The sequence below is a fragment of the Erinaceus europaeus genome, chromosome 6 (assembly GCF_950295315.1).
Source record: "Erinaceus europaeus chromosome 6, mEriEur2.1, whole genome shotgun sequence".
In the NCBI taxonomy this organism is placed as follows: Eukaryota; Metazoa; Chordata; class Mammalia; order Eulipotyphla; family Erinaceidae; genus Erinaceus; species Erinaceus europaeus.
The window spans coordinates 40,857,294-40,881,672 of NC_080167.1; the positions used below are offsets into that span (position 1 = coordinate 40,857,294).

At 41.8% G+C, this 24,379-nt stretch overlaps 1 protein-coding gene across 7 annotated transcripts; it reads left to right on the forward strand.

The window, feature by feature from the left end:
- The first annotated feature begins 3,350 nt into the window (after positions 1 to 3,350).
- ZBTB18 (zinc finger and BTB domain containing 18) lies at positions 3,351 to 12,065 on the forward strand. 7 transcript variants are annotated; one of them, XM_060192070.1, is made up of 4 exons: positions 4,147 to 4,853; positions 5,953 to 6,036; positions 8,404 to 9,091; positions 9,204 to 9,643. In XM_060192070.1, exons 1-4 carry the CDS (start codon positions 4,814 to 4,816, stop codon positions 9,211 to 9,213), a joined length of 822 nt encoding a protein of 273 aa, XP_060048053.1. In that variant the 5' UTR covers positions 4,147 to 4,813; the 3' UTR covers positions 9,214 to 9,643. The 7 variants fall into 7 exon arrangements, with proteins under 7 accessions (XP_060048051.1, XP_060048053.1, XP_060048050.1 ...); XM_060192067.1 differs by having other exon boundaries at positions 4,147 to 4,788; positions 8,404 to 12,065; XM_060192065.1 differs by having other exon boundaries at positions 4,835 to 4,853; positions 8,404 to 12,065.
- The last annotated feature ends 12,314 nt before the right edge of the window (positions 12,066 to 24,379 follow it).

Below are 24,379 nucleotides of genomic sequence, written 5' to 3' on the forward strand. Positions count from 1 at the left end.
GCTGCATTGCTCTCCTTTCAGAGACTTGATCTGAGGTTCACATTTTAAAATCATTTATTCTGCAGAGTAGTTCAAGTTATAGTTTATTAATTCCATCAACATTTTATACTGCTGCTCTTAGTAAAGAAAAGATGTATTAAATGTATGTATTAAACTGTAAGATTTGTTCTCTGAAAAGAAATCTAATCATAAAGGCTTGATTGGCTTGTATACCTTTTCGTTTCAGGACTCCCAGAAACTGTGGACTAAGATTTCTCTGGAGGGAAATGATGGTATATATTTAAAACAATTTAGAGATCATACTTTGTTTTTTCATAGTGGAAAAGGGAAACAAAGAGTGATTGAATCTAAAACTATGTCAAGTAATTTTATATCACGGTGATTTACTAAATATTTTATGTCCCGGGTAACTGTCCCTATTTTGAGGAAATTATTGGGGGTGGAGGGGTTGGGGTGGGAGACTGTTTGAAGTTGACCTACTACCTTCTAAAGTTCCAGTGAATGACAGGTAAAAATAGTAACTATTTTGTATTATGACACCTCTGATAGCAATAGTGATTTATTTATTTACATTTTGTATGCTAAGGTCTTTCCAAAGATGATTAAAGTATAATCTGGACATAAAGTTTATAAAACATTTTAAATAAAGTCAGTGGGGCAAAATAATTTTTGCAAAAAACTAAAGGATAAAATAAAATCATACCAGAGCCAGTGATAAGACGGATATAGTAACTGAATATTAAAATCAGATCTTTTATTTATATCCTCTTAATACTATTATTTAGATTCTCTGTTGTTTCAGATTTTATACATTTATATCATTTCTTTCCTAAATTTAAACCCAAGGGAGGGGAGAACCAGTGTCTTATCTCATCAAATATCTTCCTGGAACATGGATATTCCAGAAATGTTTATATTGATTCAAAGTCTGAAAATTCTGTGTACTTTTATAAATTTATAAAGCCTTTAGATAATTGGGGAATAACATAGTTGATTCTTTACACATTTACTTGCTTATTCCTGGTTACATTATTCAGTTCCCAAATTCTATTGGTAATTATTAGAACTAAGAAATGCTCACAACTTTTGAAACATGAATGACTTCCTGGTAGGGGTCTGGGCTGTTATTTTATTTTGGGATCACTCTGGAAAGTCTTCTTAGAGCTGTGACTATGTTCTGCGTACCTAAGCACTGGATTCCTAAGCTTTTTGTGAAACCTGAATGTTCTAATTTCCTCATTAATTTATCATTTAGCGTCACAACTGTATCAAAAACTCTTCTCTACTAATCTGGAGATATACTGAGGTCCTCCCTACTCACTTTTAAGCTTTCATTAGCTAGAAACGAACTTTGAGAAAGTATATTTTTCTTTACCCCCTGAAATTGCTGAAGTATATACTCCATTTCGCATTTCTTAAAAATGTATTTTTATGCACCACGAGCTTTTCTCACTTTCCTTAACTTGAAACAGATCAGGCTGAAATGGGGCCTCCTACCGTTTAGAGAGACTCCAGAATTCATCAAAAGTTGAAATACAACAATCTACTGCATGGAAAATCCTAGGTGTCATAAAACCATTAACCTCAGGGATCAATCCTGAGAGTTATGAAAAGGCTGGGGTAAGACTAGAGAACATCACTGTGTTACCAGCGAGACATTCCAATAGAAATTTCACTCCCAGAAATTGTGAGCTCCTGGTTTCTACTTCATTAGTAATTCAACATGTCTGATTTGCCCACACAGTACTTCCAATTTATTTTACCCACTCGACCTGGAACAAAGTGAAAGCACATTCTGCCCAGTTGAAAGGTCTCCTGGCAAGTTGGTTAGCAACAGGCTTGCCAGTCCCGGTTCAGTTAGCAATGAATAAACACATTTCATTGGACAATTACTGGTGCACTGACTCTCCATGCTGCGACTAGTTCCTCAAACCGCTGTTATGTTTTGTTTTTTCCTTTGTTAGTCAAACACACACACACACACACCCGCCTAAAATCCATCTTTCCCTTGTAGGGTTTTTCAGTTTCTGCAAGGGTGTTAGTTCTCACACTTCTGCGAGGCCGAGGAGGCGGTGACTAACACACTTTGATCGCAACACACAGGAACAGCAGTTTATCGGCAGTCTTCCCTCGGTCCTCTACACTTGTGGTTTGATATGTGCCAATTAAGGAATCAGGCTAAAGCTCCTACAAGCAGTAATCTAACTGCAATTCTCCAAAACTTGTTCACCTGGGAAATGTGTAAGTGCCCACGTGACCCGAGGTCTCCGCGGGGACTGCGGGCGCTCGGCGCTGCGGGTGAGGAAGCTGGCGACGCGCGGGGCCGACGCCCAGACGCCGCGCCTCCCCCGCAGCGCCCCGACGTGCACCTGGAGGCGCGACTCCGTGGGACGGAGCCAGAACCTGCTCCGGTCCCGGTCCGCAGCGCTCGGGCAGGCCGGGACCAGGGCGACGTCACCCGCAACCACCGAGGGCCGGGCTCGAGTCCTCTGTGTCCCCGGGTGCCCTGCTTCCCAGGCTACCTGCCTAACTCAGAGCCGCCAAGCCCCGCTTCGTTTAAAAGTGTGTTTATCGTTGTCACGGTGCGCATGGAAAAGGAGCTCCGCACCCACCAAGCGCGTGAGGCCTCCCTGCTAGGAAACAAGCCCCTCCCAGCGCAGCTGTCGCCGCCGCCTGCGGGCTCCTTTCACTTTCTCACGGCCAAGTCACCCAGAGGGGCGCCGCTGCCACCAGCGACTCTGCGCCCGAGGACTCCGCCCCGCGCCGCTTTGCTACCGGCCCCCGCCCGCCAGGGCCCCGCCCCTCCAACAGTTTCTGTTTGTGATTGGCACGCGCCAGCGGCAGCTCCGGTCGGCCTCTCCCATTGGCTGAGCCCCTCTGTCAGTCCGACGATTACCCGCCACTCCCTCCGCCCTCCAGAAAAGTCGCTTTCCTATTGGCAGGGGCTGCGGGCTGGGGGCGGGCGGGCAGCGCCTGTCCAGCCGCTTTCGGTCAATCGCTGGAGCCCAACGCCGGGAGGGAGGGGGGCAGGGGGCGAAAAGGGGCGGGCCGAAGGGGGGGGTAACATCTGGCCGGCGCCGCCGCGTGCGTGCGTGGTGCGTCCTCCCGCCCCCTCCCCTCCCCCCCGCCCGCCCCCCCCCGCCCCCGCCCCCCCCCACCCCGGCCCGGCGGCTCCGCGCTCGCTCCCTCGCTCGCTCCCTCGCTGTGTCTGGCAGGCTGCGGCCGCCGCTGGGCTGCTGCCATGGGGAGCCGTTGAGAGTGGGGCCCTCTTCACTCCGCCGCGCTCCTCCGGCTGTCAGCGGGGGTGGGTGGGAGGGAGGGGGCAGGGGGAGCGGGCGACGGAGCCGGGATTGGGGGGTGGGGGGGCCGGGAGGGAGGGGGGGCCAGCGGAGGAGGAAGCCCACCAAGTCCGGCGGCGGCGGCGGCCGGGAGGAGGAGGAGGAGGAGGAGGCGGAGGACGCGGCGGCGGCGGGGACGCGGTGACTTAGGGCCGCTCCGTGTGAGTCCCGGCGCCGGTCCCCGGGCCCCTGACCCGGCGCCCCCTCCGCGCCCCGGCCCCAGCTGAGCAGGGGGCGCCCGCCGAGCGGCCGGGCCGGCGGGGCAGTGCGGGCGGAGGGCGGGCCGGCTGGGGCGCCCCCGCGAGTGGAGTTAGTTTGTGTGGTTGGAGCTGTTGGGGCGGCGGGGGGCGGCGCAGCTGCGGGAGGCCCGGGCGCGGGGACGGGGCCCTGCAGCTGCGGGGTCGGCGGGCGGCGGGCTGCGGGCGGGTCGGCTCTGCGCCGCGCCCCCCCCCCCCGTCCGGTGCAGCTGCGGCGCGGGGCGGGCTCCGGGCCGGTGCAGCTGCGGCGGCGCCTCCCGGGTGCTGAGGGCGGCGGGCTGGGGGAGGGGGCTCGGGAGCCGCTGCAGCTGCAGTGGCGCCCGGGACGGCCGCGGCTCCGGAGACCGGTGCAGCTGCAGGGGCGCCCGGGGGAGGGGTCGGGGGCCGGGCTGGGCCGGGGGAGGGGCCCCGGGCTGGTGCGGTTGCCGGGAGGCCCCGGGGGCTTGCGCGCCGCGGCGTCCGGGCAGCGGTAGCAACCACCCTCCTCCCCCCGGCTGCTGCTTCTTACGACTTTTCTTTTGTTGTTGCTGTGACCCGGGTCTGTTTTCTCGTCTGTTGTTTAAGGTGTTTTCCTGCTGCACCGGCTCTACGCCCTCCACCCTCCTTCCCTCCCTGTGGTTTCACCTTCCCTTTTTCCCGGGTGTTTTAAGCCCAGCAAACTACGCAAAGATTTGCATTTCTTCCTCCTCCCCACTGGCAACCTGGGAACCCCACCCTCCCCTCTTTGAAACACAAAAACCCCAACCTCACAAAACCTCTCTGGACCCCGCGGTAGCAAGACTTGAAGGGGGTTGATTTGTGGGGTGGAAGTCGCTGGCCCGTTGCGGTGCTTGGGACTCATTAAACTGTCACTCACACCCCCTCCCCACCCCACTGGGTAAATGGGGTGATTAATGTCGGATATATTGGAATGGGGCAAGCCTTTGTGGAGAATAGGTTGTGTGACTAAGAAGGAATTTATTTCCAAAGAGTGTCTCCTGCACCAGGCATCCATAATTATGTCATTCATCGGAAAAAAGTTCAAGAAAGTTAGGTTTGTGACTTTGGGAACGCGAAAAGAACAGGATGAGAGACATTGTCTTTTGTTACTCTTTAACTCCTTGCTGCGGCTGTGTGAGGACTCTGGGCTGCTGCTCGGCCCTTGTTGAAGCTCGGCCTCCAGTGCCTCGGCCCCTTTTCCTCCCCAGGAGCTGGTAAAGATGTGTTTGACTTTCACAGATGTCGCAGTACCTCGCAGGGCACTGGCAGCCCAGCTCGGGTTAAGTTACAGTTTCATCAGCCATTAGAGGGGGGGGGAAACCCACAAAGTCTAAAAAAGTTCCCAAAGTTTGCTACACCTCCCCCTTTCACATTGGTTTTTCTGTGATGATGAACTTTACAGAGTGCCCCCCCCGGAAAAAAAAAAAGAATAAATGATTGTTATGGGACACAGATCAAGGGGAAGACAAAGTTGTTTTTTTTTTTTTTTTTATCAGTCAGATCAGAGAGGCAGGTGCGGCATTCATTTTTAAGTGACTAGCAGGTGATAGCAGTTTTATTAATTCGTTTCATTGAATTGAAGTACTTTCCAGGATTTCAGAAAGTGTAGCTTCTGCTTGTTGATACTGAGAATTGATATTTGCATGAACTGGTAGTGTGAGAAATTTTCTCCGAGAAGGTAGTTAGTTGTAGATAACTTCCAGTACAGAGTGAAGGAAGATGGTAAGACAGGGTACAGTGATAGTTCTCAACAGCTCTCCAGTATTCTGAAGCCTGTCTGTACCATTACCTCTACAGGGAAAGAAAAAAAGGAAGAAAAAAAAAAGTGTGGTGATAATGTTAAAATGGGACTGGAGATGTCAAATGGGTGATTGTAAAAAATCTCCCTCAGCTACTTTTGAAAACTCCCTGTTGGAGTGGAATAAAAGTGAATCTGGATTTCCTGAATAGCACGGTGGTGGTGGCTTGAGTGTGCTGTCAGTATGTAAACCAGTCCACCAACTTAAGACAGAAGTGTTGCTATTCCATAAATACAGTAGAACTCCATATGCTGAGTTTTTTCAATTTCTTCTGTTAGAAAGTTTGGGGGGAAAAAAAAGGGAGACTTTGAAGTATTTTGTTTATACTAACAGAAGAGAAAAGTTCTCCTAAGAAAAAGCTGGTGGCAGGAGTGTAGAGGAGTAGCATATGGCATTAAAAGGAGCACAGCTGGAGGTAGCATTTCCATCTGAACATGATGTCAGAGCAGCTGACAGCCTGCCATCCCTCAGCCTTTTATTCTAACACACAGACAGGGAGTTAGTGTGTGCGGATCTGTGGTGGAGAAGGTATCTCATTCCTCTCTAACATCATCTCCACTTTGCATCTGTCTCTCTTAGTCTGCTTTTTTTCCACCGATGTAACAGACCTGGAGCCAGCAAGACTCAGAGGAAAGGACTTAATCAGGTTTATGTGTCCTAAAGGTAGGAGTAGCAAGAGATTAGATTGAGCATATTTCTGTTTTGGTGTTTTGTTTATTTAATTAAAAAAAAAAAAACCACATTACTTTTCTAACCCAGTTTAGAACTAATCTATGAAATTGAGTATTAAATGAACATCATATTGGAGTTGAACGTCTTGGGCTTGCTTAGTTTTTAATTTTTATCCCATTTGCTTGAGCCAGTGAATATTATTTAATACACAAAATACTTCAAGTTCTGAAATGTTAAGAAAGTCTTTGCGATATTGCTTTTTGAGATCACGTTGGATTAAAATGCTTTTCTGTTGTTCTCTGCTATGTAGATTCCTTTGCTTTGGGGGAAGAAATAGTAAACTGTCTGGAATCCAGTATTCAAACTTATATGAGAAGATTATTCTAGTTAAGAAGCTAGATTGTTGTGTAATTAATTCCACTGTGAAACTTTATTCTTCAAAACATTCAGCAGCACTACTGAAACATACAGCTGTAGTGCTTTTGAAACCGAAGGCTTTTTAAGAAGGGGAAAGGGAAAAGGAAAAAAAAAAAAACTTTTGTCCCCAGGAGAATAGTTTGACTGGTTTTCTCATTTCTCTTTCAAATATATATTTAAGAGATCTTTTATTTCAGCATAACAATAATTATTTGCAGGAGTTTTTGTGTTAGTGACTAATTTAGAACTTGTAGATTTGAGCTGCTTGAATTGGCCAGACAGCTGTAATCGCACTCCTCTATTCTTAATCTCTTTATCTGGGCAGCAGCTGCCATATGGCCACAGTCAGCTGGATCAGATGTTTATAAGCTTCCTTCTTCGTCCCTCTCTGTCCTCTCAGCCTCCTAATTTGATCACGGCTACCTTGTGAGCTGCCCTCCAATCTTTATTTTTAGCCCTCTCAAGGATTAGGATTGATGTTAGCTGTGGGGCACTTAAAGTGATTGTATTGTAAATCTTCGTTTATTCTCGCAGTGGCATCTTGCAAGATGTTATTTGGTCTTAGGATGAAAGTTTTAGTCCATGTTGGGCAAAGTGTAGAAGGAGCAGGGAGGTAATTTATGAATATTAAATGAATCTGTGTCATTCCCAGAATGCCCTCTCTTGAGTTGGATGGTGTGGAGCCTTGCTTCTGCTCATAGATAGGAAAGGGGAAGTTGGGATTTCTTTAATTTTGAGGAGGTGGATTTGACCCTTTGTAAATCATCGCCTGTCCTCTCTCTTGCCTTCATCTTCACTCATCAGAAAACAAGGGCAGCAATACATACTTAAAAGAATAGATGAACCTAGTGGGAAACCAAATTATATCAAGTTATGTTGAAACAAAGTACTTTCTGTTGTCTGAGGTTAAGGCAGCCACCAAAAAATTATCTTTTTTTAGTGAGGTTTTGGGGCCATTATTGGACCTGTAAAGCTGTTTGGGATGCTTCTGAGTTTTATTTGAATGTAGTTTGCTTTGATTCGAAAGTTTGAATTCATTTAAATATGAAATTCATTCTTTCTTTGCAACAGATCAAAGTTGAGATGAGAATTTTCAGAGCTGAAAAGAAAAAAAACCTTCCTGGTTCTCAGTGTTCTAGATGTACAGATTTTTGCGAAGAAATAGAACCTTTTTTTCCCCCTCAATTCATTTAAAAGATATTTGGATTTGTTCATAGTAAAGATGATCTTTTCCATCTGTTGGTGTAGTTCTTCCTGATCTCGTACATGTGTGCTCTACCTGCAAATCTTGAGGCATTAACATCTGTTTTTGTACACAGGGCATTTGTTGTTGTAACACTCTGACTTTAAAACTAAGTTGTTTGCTAATTTCTGGACTAATTATGCGATTCCATTTTTTTCTCAGTTCAGCCACATGTGTGTGTTCAAATTGTGCTTTCTAAGTGCAGTCAAATATCAAAAGTAATAAAAATAAAAAGGATAGTTGCACAAGTTTCCGGAATCTTACAGAATGTGTTTAGGGTTTCTCTTTGTTCGTTATAGGAGATGTTCCCTTTGAAATTAAGGCTGTTTTGTTGGCTTTGTAGGACATAATTTCATGAGTAGAGTTAATTAAATCCCTCTGAATGAGACCTAATTCTTATTCTCAGTGAGAGACTGTGTGGAAATTCAAGCTTTTAAAACTTGACTAAAGTTCAAGGAAGGTGGAAAAGTGTGCATTTTTTTTTTTTTCTTCTCACACTTAAGTTTTGTGTGTGTTAATCATTTGGTAGTCCTTGAGTCATAAGCCTGATTGAAATTCAGGGGCATATACCTCTGTGTCCCAAGCTGATGAGTTTTGTTTGTGCTTTTTGTTGTTGTTGTTTTGTTTTTAAATCTGGGACTCGTGGGTTGCAAAGTTGTTTCTGACCAGGCTCTCATAAGGCGTTTCTTTCTTTCCAGGTTATGAAGACAGTATGGAGTTTCCAGACCATAGTAGACATTTGCTGCAGTGTCTGAGTGAGCAGAGACATCAGGGTTTTCTTTGTGACTGCACTGTTCTGGTGGGAGATGCCCAGTTCCGAGCGCACCGAGCTGTACTGGCTTCATGCAGCATGTATTTCCACCTCTTTTACAAGGACCAGCTGGACAAAAGAGACATTGTTCATCTGAACAGCGACATTGTTACAGCCCCAGCTTTCGCTCTCCTGCTTGAATTCATGTATGAAGGGAAACTCCAGTTCAAAGACTTGCCCATTGAAGACGTGCTCGCAGCTGCCAGTTATCTCCACATGTATGACATTGTCAAAGTCTGCAAAAAGAAGCTGAAAGAGAAAGCCACCACAGAGGCAGACAGCACCAAAAAGGAAGAAGATGCTTCAAGTTGTTCAGACAAAGTCGAGAGTCTCTCTGATGGCAGCAGCCACATGGCAGGCGATCTGCCTAGTGATGAAGATGAAGGAGAAGATGAAAAATTGAGCATCCTGCCCAGCAAAAGGGACTTGGCTGCTGAGCCTGGGAACATGTGGATGCGATTGCCCTCAGACTCAGCAGGCATCCCCCAGGCTGGCGGAGAGGCTGAGCCACACGCCACAGCAGCTGGAAAAACAGTAGCCAGTCCCTGCAGCTCAACAGAGTCTTTGTCCCAGAGGTCTGTCACCTCCGTGAGGGATTCAGCAGATGTTGACTGTGTGCTGGACCTGTCTGTCAAGTCCAGCCTTTCAGGAGTTGAAAATCTGAACAGCTCTTATTTCTCTTCACAGGACGTGCTGAGAAGCAACCTGGTGCAGGTGAAGGTGGAGAAAGAGGCCTCCTGTGATGAGAGTGATGTTGGCACTAATGACTATGACATGGAACATAGCACTGTGAAAGAAAGTGTGAGCACTAATAACAGGGTACAGTATGAGCCAGCCCATCTGGCTCCTCTGAGGGAGGACTCGGTCTTGAGGGAGCTGGAGCGAGAGGACAAAGCCAGCGATGATGAGATGATGACCCCGGAGAATGAGCGGGTCCAGGTGGAAGGGGGCATGGAGAGCAGCCTGCTGCCTTATGTCTCCAACATCCTGAGCCCGGCTGGCCAGATCTTCATGTGCCCCCTGTGCAACAAGGTCTTCCCCAGCCCGCACATCCTGCAGATCCACCTCAGCACACACTTCCGAGAGCAAGACGGCCTTCGCAGCAAGCCTGCCGCTGATGTCAATGTCCCCACCTGCTCACTGTGTGGGAAGACTTTCTCCTGCATGTACACCCTGAAGCGCCACGAGAGGACTCACTCGGGCGAGAAGCCCTACACATGCACCCAGTGCGGCAAGAGCTTCCAGTACTCGCACAACCTGAGCCGCCATGCTGTGGTGCACACCCGGGAGAAGCCACATGCCTGCAAGTGGTGCGAGCGCAGGTTCACGCAGTCCGGAGACCTGTACAGACACATCCGCAAGTTCCACTGTGAGTTGGTGAACTCCTTGTCTGTCAAAAGTGAAGCCCTGAGCTTGCCCACTGTCAGAGACTGGACCTTAGAAGATAGCTCTCAAGAACTTTGGAAATAATTTTATATATATATAAATATAAATAATATATCTATACATATATATAAATAGATCTCTATATAGTTGTGGTACGGTCTAAAAGCAGTCTTGTTTCCTGGAACTAAAAAGTTGGGGATATTAACTTGTTTTTGCACTTTAGAATAGCATGAGAATCTCACTAATTTAGCATTCTGATAAAAGAAACTTTAGAGCAAGTCAGAGAATAGAGAGGTGCTTTTCTTTTGAGGGGGTAGGGGAAGTACGCCAATAAGAACCTTTGAAACAAATCGTCCTATCACAAAATGCTTTCATATAGCTTAATTCTGTCAACAGTGCATTGTCTTTTGATTTTTTTTCCCCCTTCCATGTTTTTTTTACTGAAAGTAGAAATTCCCTCCAGTTTTCTTAGCCTCTTTATATGTTTCAAATTGCATGAATCTTTGCTGGCTGTTGGAAACCTGAATGCTTTTAGACCCAAATGGAAAATTTCTGAAATGCTGGATTATCTATTTTTAAACAAGCAGTTGACTAAAAACTTTCTGTGGCAACTTCTGGTTTTCTGACGGTTCCCAATGACAGAAATTCTGAAAGTACACTGGGATCACTGGGACCCTGTCTTTGTGAAGGTTTGCTTGGGATGAAAAAGGATATTGCAGCTTCAGCAGTGTTGAACTGTGTGTTGAAAATGTGAATTACTGTTATTGTATACTGTAATTGATTACATGGGCTGGGGGGGGTGTCAAAGAACTTGACAGGTTGTGTTGATGCTCTTAGTTGAGTCTTGAAAAGTAAATATTAACGCTACAGAAATGCATGAGTTTCAATATTTTTTTGTCTTTGTTTGCATTGTATAACTTTAACGAGTGAGTTTAAAAATTATTTAATTTCCTTAGAGAAATAACACCACTTGGAAAAAAACTGGTGTTATGAAGAACATAAATGCACTGTTTTTATTTTTATCTAATTTAAATTGACTTTCCCACTGTCCTTAAGTTGAAACTGTTAAGCTGAATAAAAACTTAAGCTGCAAATTGATAACTTTGCTACATAACAAGAAAAATAGAAATGTTTACAAACGGCTTAAAGATTTGCATGTGCAGTGTGCATTTCTAACAAACTTCTAATTGCACAAAACCCATGCCAGCTCAAAGTTTAACTGTACACATTTACCCAGTTGAGCATTTTTAGAATAACTACTGCACAAATTGACAATAGGTCATTCTTTAAGAAAAAAAATTTTTTTTTGCTCCCTTTTTCTTTTCCTTTACCCTTCCCCCTACTCCCCCCCCCCCTCAATTCCTGAAAAGATTCTATGGACTGAAAAAAGCCCCAGGCTGAAAGGACTGGACTGCCTTGATTGACATGGGGAAGGGAAGGGGGTTAGTAGACTATGTGTATCTCTGCAGCAGAGGCTGCAGCCCAATGTGTGGTTTTAATGACCAGCACACAGGGCAAAAGCATTTTGCACAGTGTTTGTTTTCCTGTCTTGCACTTACAAATAAGGTCTATGGGAGTAGCATGGAAAACGTTTGCTGTTTTTCCCTTTTTTTTTTTTAATTGCTTTTGTTTAAAATTTGATCGCCTTAACTACTGTAAACATAGCCTATTTTTGTGCTTAAGATACTGAATGGAAAACTCCATTGTGTGTTGCTGGACTGTTTTGGAAATATTTGGTCAAATGTGTGTTAATTTGGCTGTAATGGCATTTAAAGCAAACAAACAAACAAACAAAAAAAGCTGTGAAAATGGCCTTGGAGCATTATCTTTAGTTACTTGAAGAGTTCTAGTTTTTTTTTTTTAAATACAGTTTATGTTAAAATAATTTTTATTAATTTAGAAAAGACAATCAATGTCTGTGAGAAAACGGACTTTCTTTTGAATTTTCATTTTGTGGTCATTGTGAATGATTGCTTTTTCCTTTTATTAGTTTCACATTCTTCCTTTGTTCTAAAACTTAGACTGACATCTAGCTTTGACAATCATAGTGTGTTTTATTTTCCTGAGGGGGGAATAACTTATAATGCTGTTTAGTTTTGTACTATTGGTGTGTTGGTGAATTTTTAAACTGTGTGCTAACTGCAATAAATTATATGAACTGAGGATTTCTGGTGTTTTTTTTTAAGTTTTAATTACTCCATATGTATAGTAATGTTTTATCATCAGTTTTATTCAGGGCTTAAGAAAGTACAACAATGACTTAAATCACTCAAGTGGAAACATTTTTAGTACTCATTATTTGAGAAGATACTAAATGAACATTTAAAAAGTTGACCCACTTTCTACACTCTAGATAAGAGTTGTTAAGGTAATACCCTAGAAATCTGGATTCATGGAACTTAAGTGGCACTTGGTTTTTTTCATAATACTCTGTACAAACTACTAGTCCATACACCATACGTCATTTACATGGGTAATTTTACCCTCAGTTGATTGATCAAATTTATTCTTCTGTGTTCTGGTTTAAGTGGAAAATTGAAGAAGACCGGATGTCTTAATTTGGAAAACTGCTTGGCTAATGACTGGAATTCTTGGAATCAAATTAGCAGGCACTTGATCGGTCAAAATCAGCAATATACATCTTTTTTTTTGTTGCTGAGAAAGCTCAAAAGTTACCAGGTTTTAATTCCCAAAATTTAATCAGAAATTTTTCAAAATTTAACACATAACAAACCATTAAAAAAAATGTTCCCTGATTTTTATGATCATCTCAGCTGCATGCCTGTCATAAGAGCAAGGTGAGAAACATAGCTGATGCCCCTAAGGAATTAACAGCACTCATGTGCCGGATGGTATTGTTGAGGGATTGTTAAACACAGTGAGTGGAACCAGTACAAACCTGAGAGATTTAGTAAATCTTTATATCTAACTGCCCACAATTTCCAGTCGTAAAGATATGTGGGTACATAAAATACGTCTTTGCTATTGTGAAAAAAAGTAGTCTACAGCAAAGTTAGTATTACTATCATTGGAAAAAAAAAGGGGGGGTGGGCAGGAGATACAGTCTGGAACTTGGAAATGTATCATTTCTAAGCTCCCTAGTGGCTTTGGATGGGAATCCAAAAGTAAGACAATTAATTTTTTAATTTAGAATCTTACTTCGCCCCGTTTTAGAAGTAGGATATCGCATGCAACTTACATGTGTTTTAACTAACCATTGTTTCATATGAACCGTGAACTCCAATAAAATAATTTGAGCATTTAAAAGTTTATAGAAGGGCAAGGCAAGCAGGGTGGCAAGAGGGAACTTTTACTATCTTTAATTCCTATAGTAAATGCTCAAAGGATCTAAAGACATTAAAAGCTAAAATGTGGTTTCACTGATAAACATCTGGTTTTAAATGAGAATCCTAACCAATTTAGCTGGATACTTTAAAAGAGCATTGCTTTGATACATAATTTGAAAGAATGCCATAAGACATTCTTGTAAAATTGTATAATACAAAAATCTCCATTTGATAAATGTAGAAATTATATCTTTTACATTAAAATTAATTTGTTATGTGATAATGTTGAAAACCATTAAAATCTAGCCCTACCCCCCACTTTTAACATCTGGCTAGTACGTAAGTATACTTCAGACAGTTGGTTTCATTTTCTTTTGAAAACACCTGTTTCTTTTAGATAGCCAATTATCCCCTAGGTTGTCAACGGTGGACCTAGTATTGTGTGCTAGGTGTATCCTAGGGGATAGCCAAGAAGTATAAAATGTTAAAGATAGAGGTTTTTGATTTCCTTTCTAATTTATATGCTATTAGGTTAGTAGATGAATCCAGTAAATTTCTTTAATAGAACTGTAATGATTATAGTAGGCAGATATTGGAAGGGTAGAGAAAGTGACTATTATATATTAAAATTGTATATTTTACATCAAAATAAAATATTCATTTTCCAAATAAGTGTTTTGAACTACCTTTTTTTTTTTAATCCAAAAAGGGTCACTGCTTAGACAATCTTGAATCTCCCAAGTTTTGTCAATAAGATGCATACAAAGTACATAAAACTTGACTGGAAAGAAAAAAAAGTGTATCAGGTAAGACTTCGTTACCAGAAGAGTCTTAGGAGCTCCATTCCCAGTATTTCCCAACCAGATTTTACTATATAGGTTAAAGCATTCTTTAATTTCTAATAATACCAGAGAGATTTAATTTCTGTATACTAAATTCAGATAATTGAGATTTAATTTGGAGCTATTCTAAATTTTTGTGGTGAATCTTGCCAAGTCTGAACTGATGAGAAGTAGTATGGATTTTGAGAACCTGGACAAAGGAGTTTCATTTCAAGTTGTTTGCTATTAAAATACTGGCAATAACGCCGTTAGAAACTAAAACAATACATACTTTTTAAAGAACATTGTTTATAGGTATTTCATTTTGGTTATAGTGCAAGTTTACTACACTTGACAAGATTTTGTTCCTTATGCTAAAAATTGTCTACCTTTTGCTTGTGGAAACATGGCAAAACATCTTTGCAATCCTTTGTTCTAAAATGTAGAACTACTTATTTTCTCACATTTTTTTTTTAAGTTCAAGTTAGTAACAGGAAAAAAAATTATAGTCCTTCCAATTCTTTTTAGATTTTCTTAAAATTATAAAAGAACATCTAGAACAGTCAGATGTTATTGATAATAATATTATTATCAATAGGTTTGGAGGTTTTAGAAATATTCAGAGATATTTTACAAATTCAAACTTTTAGTATTTTTGCAAACTGACTCTTCACTGATCTGTTTTTCTTCAAAATCTGTACTGATTAATTTTGTAATTTCTTGTGAAATTTGTTGAACTCCAAATTAAAAAAAAATATTACATCGCAACAAGAAAAGGTATGGTGAGTTCATAGAAATGAAACAGAAGCTTAAAAATCCTTTTCTTTTTCTTTCTAGGCCCTGAACACCTTGTAGGTATATGCTTACCCTAAGTAAATTGTTGAATTGATTATCCAGATAATTCAGGTTCATAGAATAGCTTTTTCCTAAAATATTCAAAGAACTTGAATAAAATCAGATTTCTTTTTCCCTTAGAGGGATGATTATTGAGTTAACTTTCCTGCCTGAGTAACATTGTCTAATTTCCTGTTAATTACAATTCAGTTTTGTGTGAGCATGGTATTTACTTTGCTAGTAGAATAGCATAAAAAACAATTCTTCCGAAATCAAACATTGTCTTGAATTTCAGGCATATAGCTCCCTTTCTTAAATCTTTAGGAATGGGTTTGCAGTTGAGCTTACATTTTACGATGGGAGGCATTCTCTCTAGTTAGCTTGGCAGGAGAGGAGTGAAAACCCAATTTGGCTTTAAAATGTAGCACATTAGTCAGTAACAGTTTCAGTGAGGATATTTAGAGTGGCTTTGAGAGGCCGTGTGACACCCATAGAGCGTCCATTCACCGAAATGCCTTATTTACAGTTTGTTATAACCTCAGTAGCTAATCATCAAAATCAAGTAGTCTTTATTAAGTGTCACTATGCATGCTTAATATGACTATATAAGAATGTTTAAAAGTCATATTGGCCTAAATCAGCAAGCTTTTAAAAAGTCTATTTGTAGTTAATGTGAAGTGGTACATAGAACGTTGTATTTGGCTATTGCTAAACAGGCCAGCTCTGTTATTTTAATACATCTCCCATTTACAAGTGATAGTGACGGAACTTAAAAGCATAACCTTGTTTATGAGTGCTATGCCAAACCGGAGCTAACTTTTGATTTATGACAAAGCTTAAAAGAATATATCTTAGCCACATATGATTTACAAGTAAATATTAATCAAAAGTATAAGTAAGGACACATTCACTTCATTTAGAATCATATTTAACAGGGTATAGTTTACCTTTAAGAGAATTATTAAAACCTAACATTTATGTCTAGTTTCTCAGTTGATTCTTGGCCACAATAAGAATATTTAGGCTTTTCAATTGAATCTCTAAAAATTTTTTTTTAAACCAGACTGAAAATATCCATCGATGTTTGTTTTCTTTTGGAACTATGTACCTGAACTGTTTAGTAATACTGAAATGCTTATCAGATGACTATTAGATAAGCAATCGTGCTTCTTAAGGATGTCTATTTGAACAACTTTTAGAAGAACAAAATAATACAATAATATATTTTTAATACGTTTGAGAAAAATATTGCTTGTAAGACCTAACCATAAGATACTATATGTGTTAAATCTAACATGCCTATAACTGTAAAAGTATACATTTTTTGAATTATAACTATTTCTCTGTCATGTAAAATCCTCATCACATAGAAGAAACTTGAACATAAAATCATATTCCAAGAAAATTCATAAAGTTCTTTTTATGAACTGAAATGGTCTCAAACATATGACAAGGAGAGGGGGAGAAATGTAGGATATAGGTTTATATCCAAAGCATAGACATTATATGTAAGGCGTTAGTTTAAGATTTAATGATGATTTCTCCAAAATCCCTAAGATTTTGCAACTGAAACTGAAAAGAAACCAGAGACTGGCAAATGGGATAGTCCTTTAGAGTCTTATTTTTGTTGCGATTCAAGCTAAAATCCTGACTTCCTACCCTGCACTCTTGTTTTTCCCTCCATGTCCTTTTATTTATTGTCGGAGAGTAACATTTCATGCCTTGAGAGATTTTGACACCATTGCACAATTGCATTTTCCAACCAAATTGTTTTTGTCTGCCTTGCTACCATTTTGAAAAGATGGAAACAAATTCAAAATGCAAACTGCCTTTGAGATTGTCCCTACTTACCAGCCTGTACCAGCAAACTACATGTACCCAGCAAGGGTGGTCTGAGCAGACAGACAAAGGGGTTATGGGTGCACATTGTGGGGGCCTCATCTGAATGAAAGACACCCTTAGGTTAAGAGGAAAAACAAACAAAAAAAATTAGAAGATCTGTTGGGGCACAGTAAAGTTTTGTTTTTCATACTAAGTGTGAAGTCTAGAAAATGTGGTGATTTCTCACATTCTATTTATATGTTATTTTACTTGAGGGATGCCTCAAAGCAGTACTAGAATCACTTATGTGCAAAGGAGGGAGGGAAGGAGGGTTTGTCATCGTTTGTTCAGTTTGCTTTGTAAAGGTGCTTATCTTGCAGTAGAAATAATGCTTTAGTCAAAATACAGGCGGTTTGTAGGTTTGACCAGCCTGGACAGATTGGAAATGATTGAAGTGTTTCTCTTTTGAAGTCAGTCAAGTAACACCCTCAAATGAAGGAGACAATCAATCCTCATATTCTTACTCTTATTTAGTAACATACATACATACGTTGCACTCCAAAATTAACACAGCTTTTTAATCTGGTAAACAAAAACCAGCCCTAGCTTACATCTGTATCCCAAATATTAAAAGTTGCCTTCTAAACTCATTGCTTCTGAAATAATAAGTTTATTTGTTACTGAAGTTGCAAAAGAAAAAAAAAAAAAACCTGATAACCAGGAAGGCCTAGTTCTTTGCCATTCTTTGAAGACTTGTCGGATAGCCTCCCTTTACCGATGGCTGCATCACATGCTCTTCTATGGAGACTAGTCTAAATTTTAAAAGCCTAGAAGTGGAAAAGGCACAAGTGACATGCAGTTCATTTATCCTAAAAATGAAGGAGTAAGTAGGAGTATAAGCACAAGGGTTGGGGCTAGCGGAAGGGGTGTAAAGTACACTGCAAACATTCAAAACATTCTCTCAGTCTTGGCTTATATATTAATTTAGATATGAGTGTTTTCTTCACTGTACACATTTACAAAGGTTGGTTTCCTTGCTCAGGGAACATCTTTGATCAAGTCTGAATCTGAAATCAATATTTTGCTTTTGCTTAGGTGATAAAATCTGTATTATGTAAATATATACTTGCACGGACTGCCTTTACCATTGTTTGCTAAATGCATTAACAGGCCAAACCCAAAATTGGAAGTATATTATTTCTTTTCCTGATTTGGTGTCTATCAGCAATTGGAACAACATTACAGCAAGAATCTCTGAGAGCTAAAACCTGCAGGTGGGATTCTTTTTTATTTATTTATTTTTATTACTTTTTTTAATTTACAAAAAGGAAACACTGACAAAACCATAGGATAAGAGGGATACAACTCCACACAATTCCCACCACCAGAACTCCCCATTCCATCCTTTCCCCTGATAGCTTCCCCACTCTTCATCCCTCTGGGAGTATGGACCCAAGGTGATCATGGGGTGCAGAAGGTGGAAGATCTGGCCTCTGTAACTGCTTCCCCGCTGAACATGGGTGTTGACAGGTTGATCCATACTCCCAGCCTGTCTCTCTCTTTTTCCCGGTGGGTCTGGGCTCTGGGGAATCCTCAGTGTGTCCTGCAGGTGGGATTCTACTGCTCTTAGTCAAGAAGCTCGTGCGGGTTTCCGGAAGATGCTATTTGTTCAACCACAATGAAGTACTGATATGGGCTAGTGAATGCAGTACTGACAGAACTATCCCTGTGCATGCATGCAAGAGGGCAGCAAAAACAACAACAACAAAAAACTTGGATCTATGACAGAAGGGGGTAGCCAGAGAGAAACCTCAAGACTTGTTTGCTACTGAAATGGGAAAATGAAGTATTTCCTATTTATTTTGAAATTGGCCTTGTTCTCAGACTGGTGCTCACCATCTCCTCTCAGCATCATCTACTGGAAAGCAAAGCTCAAGAGAATGTTGGGAAGGTCTAGCAGTGCAACTCGGGAGGAACGTCGTCCTGATGCCCTCATTTCTCCATTTGTCAGCTTAGAGTAATGTGAAAAGAAACATGCAAAAGCACTAAGCTTTCAGGGGAAAAAGATGAGATGCAAACTTGAGGTTCCGGCACTTTTATAGTAATTACTTTTTTTTTTTTTTTTTTTTTTTACATCACGATGAGGTTTCTTCTTGTTCTAGAGTCTAAGCATTGTGGATTCTTTTTTGATGTGGGTTTGATTTCACTGAGCATGAATAGTCTTCATTTTATTTCAGTTTTAAGCAGGCCCTGGGGAGAGCTATCTCTCACTATATGAAATGTGCAAGCTAAAGTGTAATCAGTAATAAAAGCAATTTCACATTTTTCAGGTGGGTTCGTAGGTGGGTATTCACTTAGGTGTACAAACCACATTTAATTTCCATTCTACTTTTGGATCCTTTGGGCAAATCTCTCCAGCCTTTCCATCACTTTGATGAATCCAATCCAAAAACCTCAACTGGATGCAGGTTTATTTTATCTTACTTTTCACTTAAGACTGAAGAACCCAAGTCTGAAAACTTCAGTTTCTGTTTACACTTGAATTACGATATTTAAAAAACTAGTATGATTAATATATATAATGATAATGAACAGACACGCATGACTCGCCAGGGAAGCACACATTTGAAAATGATTTGCCCAGAGATTTCAACGAGTTATTCTGATCTCACCAGGAAAAGGGAAAACCCGCCAGTTCAGAGCTTGGGGCATCTCAGTCTCAGGCCTCACATCCCCGACGGGCTGTTTTATATCTTATTGGAGCTATGTTGGGGTTCTAAGCAAATCGTACTGTGTCACAGTAAGTCAATGCCTTTGGAGGAAGATGTCCCTAGTTAAAACCCCACACCTCTATGGAATGGCCTGCAACTGAGTTTCTTAGGACACTGAGTATACCCTGCCGGCATCAAACTTAACATTCTAATTTTTCCAAGTTACAGACCCCAGTAGTCCCCAATTCAGCATGTCCACTTAGCCCTTTGATGCAATGCCACCTCACAAAAGCATTCGAGACAGTCCATCGATTTCTGTTTCTCTTCCTTCTCCCCTGGATCAAATGACACTCACTCTTCCTTTTTAGTCCGTAATTACCATAGATTCCCTTGAAAAGCTATGCTATTTTTTGTTTTTTAAAGACAGGTTTGGTGAAATTGTTCTGTGGTTGATGTATTTACTAGTTTGGGTTTTCAAAAAAGTTAAGAAGAAGAAGGGGGGGGAAAGGATCAAAAACAAACAAGCCCCCTCCACCCCCTCCTTCTCTCTGCTTGGTGCCATAGACAAGAGTCCAAAGGACATTAGCTGCTCCATTGCACACATTGGAAGGGGGAGTTTGCTGTGAGCTTAGCCCTTCTAATAGACTGGCAATTTGGTCAAAGATTCAGAGGATTTTGTTTAACCATTTCTGCGTGTGTTTTTAATGAGCTCATGATGGTTTGCAACAAAGGTCAGGTTGTGCGTTTCACGGCATCTCCTGACCTGATCCCTCCCTGCTGACCCACGGAACGGGCACCTGTGCACCTCTCCAGGCTCACCTATGGGACTCAAGGTAGTGGAGCCATCTCCGGGCTTGTCTTCAAGCCAAGGACGAGTCAGGCAGAGCGGAAAGGAGGCTCTTGGTTGACAGCTTTCCATCTGGACTTTGGCTACGGCTGATCATTCACGGAGCGTGTAGGTTAGCTGGAAGGAAGGGGCTAGGAGCTACGGTTCCTCCAGAAAAGCTCAGGAGTGTGGCAAACAGCAGCCAAGATCAGCCCCGGCTTGCATGTGCGAAAGTGTGAGAAGCAGTTCACCCTTGGGTTTCAGGTACCTGGGCTTATGAATGTGTATGAGTGCAGCTTTGACAAGTCGGCATTTAATAGTCAATAGGATCATTTAGAGCCTCGTTCAGATAATCCAACTGGAGTACAGCTGAATAAATACAATCAGCTCAGGTGGATCAAAGCTAACCCCTTTTGAATTTAATAATGAAATACACAGAGTGGTTAAGATGTATTTCAGTTGGCCATGTATAAATGCAAGAGGCTCCATCAAGGAGAGTGCTTTGTGATCCATATAGGAATATGATAGATGCCTGGTATATTTTCCACAGCTATTTAAAAAAAAAGATTATCTTAGTCATGGGGTAAAGTTATGTGATGCATTGCACCATCCAAGCTGTGTCTGGGCCAGTACATCTTTTTTTTCTTCCTTTTCTTTTCTTTCTTCTTCTTCTTCTTTTTTTTTTTTTTTTTTGTGAAAGATTACTTCTTGGCAAACTAGATATGCAAACGCCAGAATACAGTAAAACCACATTTAATTGGACCTACTTGCCAACTTCTTGAACACAGCTTGGATTATTCCACTGGAGGCTGCTTCTGTTAAAAGCTGGGGGAGGAGGAAGTGGCATATTGACAAGGCTTCAGATAATTTTTTTCCACTCGAAGTACAATTATGCAATGAGCCAAGTTTGGAAGTATTTTACTATGTTTAATAATTATTATTAAAGATATTGTAAAACATATGCATTTGTTAAGTGGAATGTAATGGGAGTGAAATCATGTCACTAATTCAACTTGGGATTTATTTCCCTATTTTGTTTTTTATTTGACAGCCTTCCAAATTGATTCTAGCCCAAACCGTGCACTCTAATACATATCGTACTTGATATTAAAGTGAGAAGATGAGTAATTTATAGAACCCGAGTGAGAACAGCTTACTCCTCTTAGCCAGCTTATGTGGAATTGCTACCTCTGTTCAGGTAGCAGCTGACATATAAACCAGACACACAGAGGCCCAAGAAATCTTTTCTCAGAGAGAAATGCTCCACTCCCTTCTTCTCCCTGAAAAGAGCTCCCAACTCTGCAAGTTCTGGGCATGGTTGCTATAACTCTATGTGGGGTGAGGGTGAGGGCAAGAGGGAAGGATGGCTAGCACTTTCTGTATCTGCAAGTCTAGAACAATCAGACTCATCCAGGGAGAGGCGAGCTGGGAGAGTCACTGACAGTTCTACTCAGGTCCTGATGCTCAGTTACTCTGCCATTGCTAACTTGGGAAGCTGAGAAGGCATGACATCAGTTGGCTTCACTTCTTGAGTTTAGACAAAATGATATATACCTTCTCCACCCTCACCCCCTCCCCCCCCCCCGCCAGAAGAAAAGAAAAGAGACCTTGGTTAAAGTGAACAAAGGTGCCATCTTTAATGCCTGCATCTCTGATGGTGTCAGCTCTCAAGATGCTTTGGGTTTGCACTGACTTCTACCTGCTCTGTGAACATCCCACAATTGTCTCACAATCCCCCAGTCTGTTTAGCAGTTGGGACCCTCTCTTTCAAATGGGGCTATGCATCAGCTTGGTCTTCTGTTTGACCTACTGTTTCATTGTTTTCTTTTGCTAGGCCATAGGGGAGGAAGAGGGTGAGGGGAAGGGCAGAGTTATGCAGCCACAGTCACACCTCTGCAGTAGGCCTGCCTTTCCCCCTTCCAGCAGACTTTTCTCTCTCCAAGGCTGCTCTAGGTGTGTTTTGACTGTGTGCCTGGGTACTGGGGGAGTCTAACACAGGCTCTGCTGCTGTGTGGGGTGGACTGCAGCAGTGCCAGTCTTGGGTCTGCAGAGGGGACATAAGGACATCTGGACTGTGTCCCTGTTCGCAGAGCTCCCCTACAGGCCTTTGGAAATTTTGCTGCACTGGTCCCCAGTGCCTGGAAACTTTTCTCCTGTGGGGAGACTTAGAAGGGCCAGTGCCCTGGATTCCTGGAGTCTGCAGCATCGGAAACACACAGGGCTCCCCAGGGTGGTTCAAAAACCCAGGGAGATTTTCTCTGCAAAAAAAAAAAAAAAAGTGTTTCTTTTCCAGTCTGGAACTAGGAGGGGTAATATTCATTCTCCTAATTCTGCTCTCCAGTCCTTTGCTAACTCGGGGTGCAGTTTTGAGCAAGTGAGTTCACCAGAGATAAAGAGTTTCTTTATCTCCTTCCTCTTTCAGAGTAATGTCTTGGGTCAAATGACTCCTGAGGTTCTTTTCAACTCTAAACTCTTGGTATGTGTGTGTATGTTTCTTTTCTTTCTTTCTCCTTTTTCTGTCATCTCTCTCTCTCTTTCTCTCTCTCTCTCTCTCTCCCTTTCTCTCTCTCTCTCTACCTGTTTAACTGAAGTGTTGGCTGAACTGGGAATGAATGACAACAGGAAACATTTCCCAATTAGAGAAGAACTGGTGACTATTTTGCCACTCCAGCTTCTGAGGCTCATTTGTGACAGAAGGCAGACTTGTTCAGGGCTGGTGAGAGCATCACCACCAGCCTTTAATATCTGACTAGATTTACATGTGTGTGTCCTAGCTTTGGTCAAGTCTCAAGTGAGCTTGGAGTCAAGTTTTCCCTTTTCAATAAGGACACCCAAGATCCTAAATAAGGCAAATGTTTATCTTGTGCCCTGTCTAATCCCCGCCCCCCTACTTTACACACCTACTTTGGGGAAGGCAGATGGGAGCAATAGCACCTTTGTTATCCTCATTGATTATTGGACTAGCCATGGCTCAGTGGACTGGGCTTCTATCTGAGGAGGAGTCATCCTTTTCTGTGCTGCAGAGTGGTTTTCTGTGTATTCAGCTTCTCTGCAGTGTCTTGGTTGGACAGCTCCCTAGTTCCTTCTGAGCATGAACAGGGCTATGCATAGAAAAGAAGCCAGTTCTGGTAGACAGGCAGCTTCCATAGGAAGATAATGTAAGGGGCTGGGTGGCAGTGCACTGGGTGAAGTGCATACGATACCATGAACAAGGACCTGACATTCAAGCTCTCAGTCCTCACCTGCAAGGAGGAAGTTTCATGAGTGGTGAAGCAGTGCTGCAAGTCTCCTTCTCTCTCTCTCTCTTCCTCTCTGTATCCCTCTCTCTTCTCAATTCCTCTATCCTATCAAGTTTAGCAAAACAAAAAGAGTATGTAAAGTCCATTGTGTGGTGCTAGTGAAATGGCTCACTTAGATAGTACACTGCTTTGCCATGAGCATGACTCAGGTTTGAGCCTTGCCCTGACAGATTGAAGGAAGCTTCTGTGCTGTGGTCTCTTCTATTCTGTCTTTATCTAAATAATAATAATAATAATAATAATAAAAATTAAAAAAAACAACTACCACTGCTGTGGATACAGTTGATGGAATCTGGGGGAACTTTGTGGGGAATGCTGATAAGTCTAAAGAGCAAAGATCATTTGACTCAGACACTGTCTCAAAAGACAACACTTCATGTTCACTAATGGATTCTAAACTTGAGGAAAATGGTATTATTAGTAGATGTTATAAAAATCTCCATGATCTGCTATCAGCAATTAGACCACCGAGCTAGGCATGCCTTGTATTTCGAGCAATTTCTTAATCCATTCCAGTAGGGAAGGTAACTCCAGTAGAATGTTCTCGGAAGGAAAGAAAGAAAAATAAATAAATAAAAGTCCAAGACTATGATAGTGGATTGATTTGTGTAAGAGCTAGAGCTCAAGTTTTTTTTTTTTTTTTTTTTTACTTCTACTCTTTCCCATTCTGAAGTTACAAAGTAAAACGGTTGAGGAATATAAGATGAGCACGGAAGCAGGACTGAAATAGGACCACATTCTTGTATTAGTCAAAACTCTTTTAGTTGCAAGGCAAAGATTTCCAACTTAGACTAGTGTATGCCAGAAGTGAATTTTATTATAAGGCTACTTGGATTCAATGGAATCCAAAAGAGGAATCTGGATAGGCCCTGGGAGCA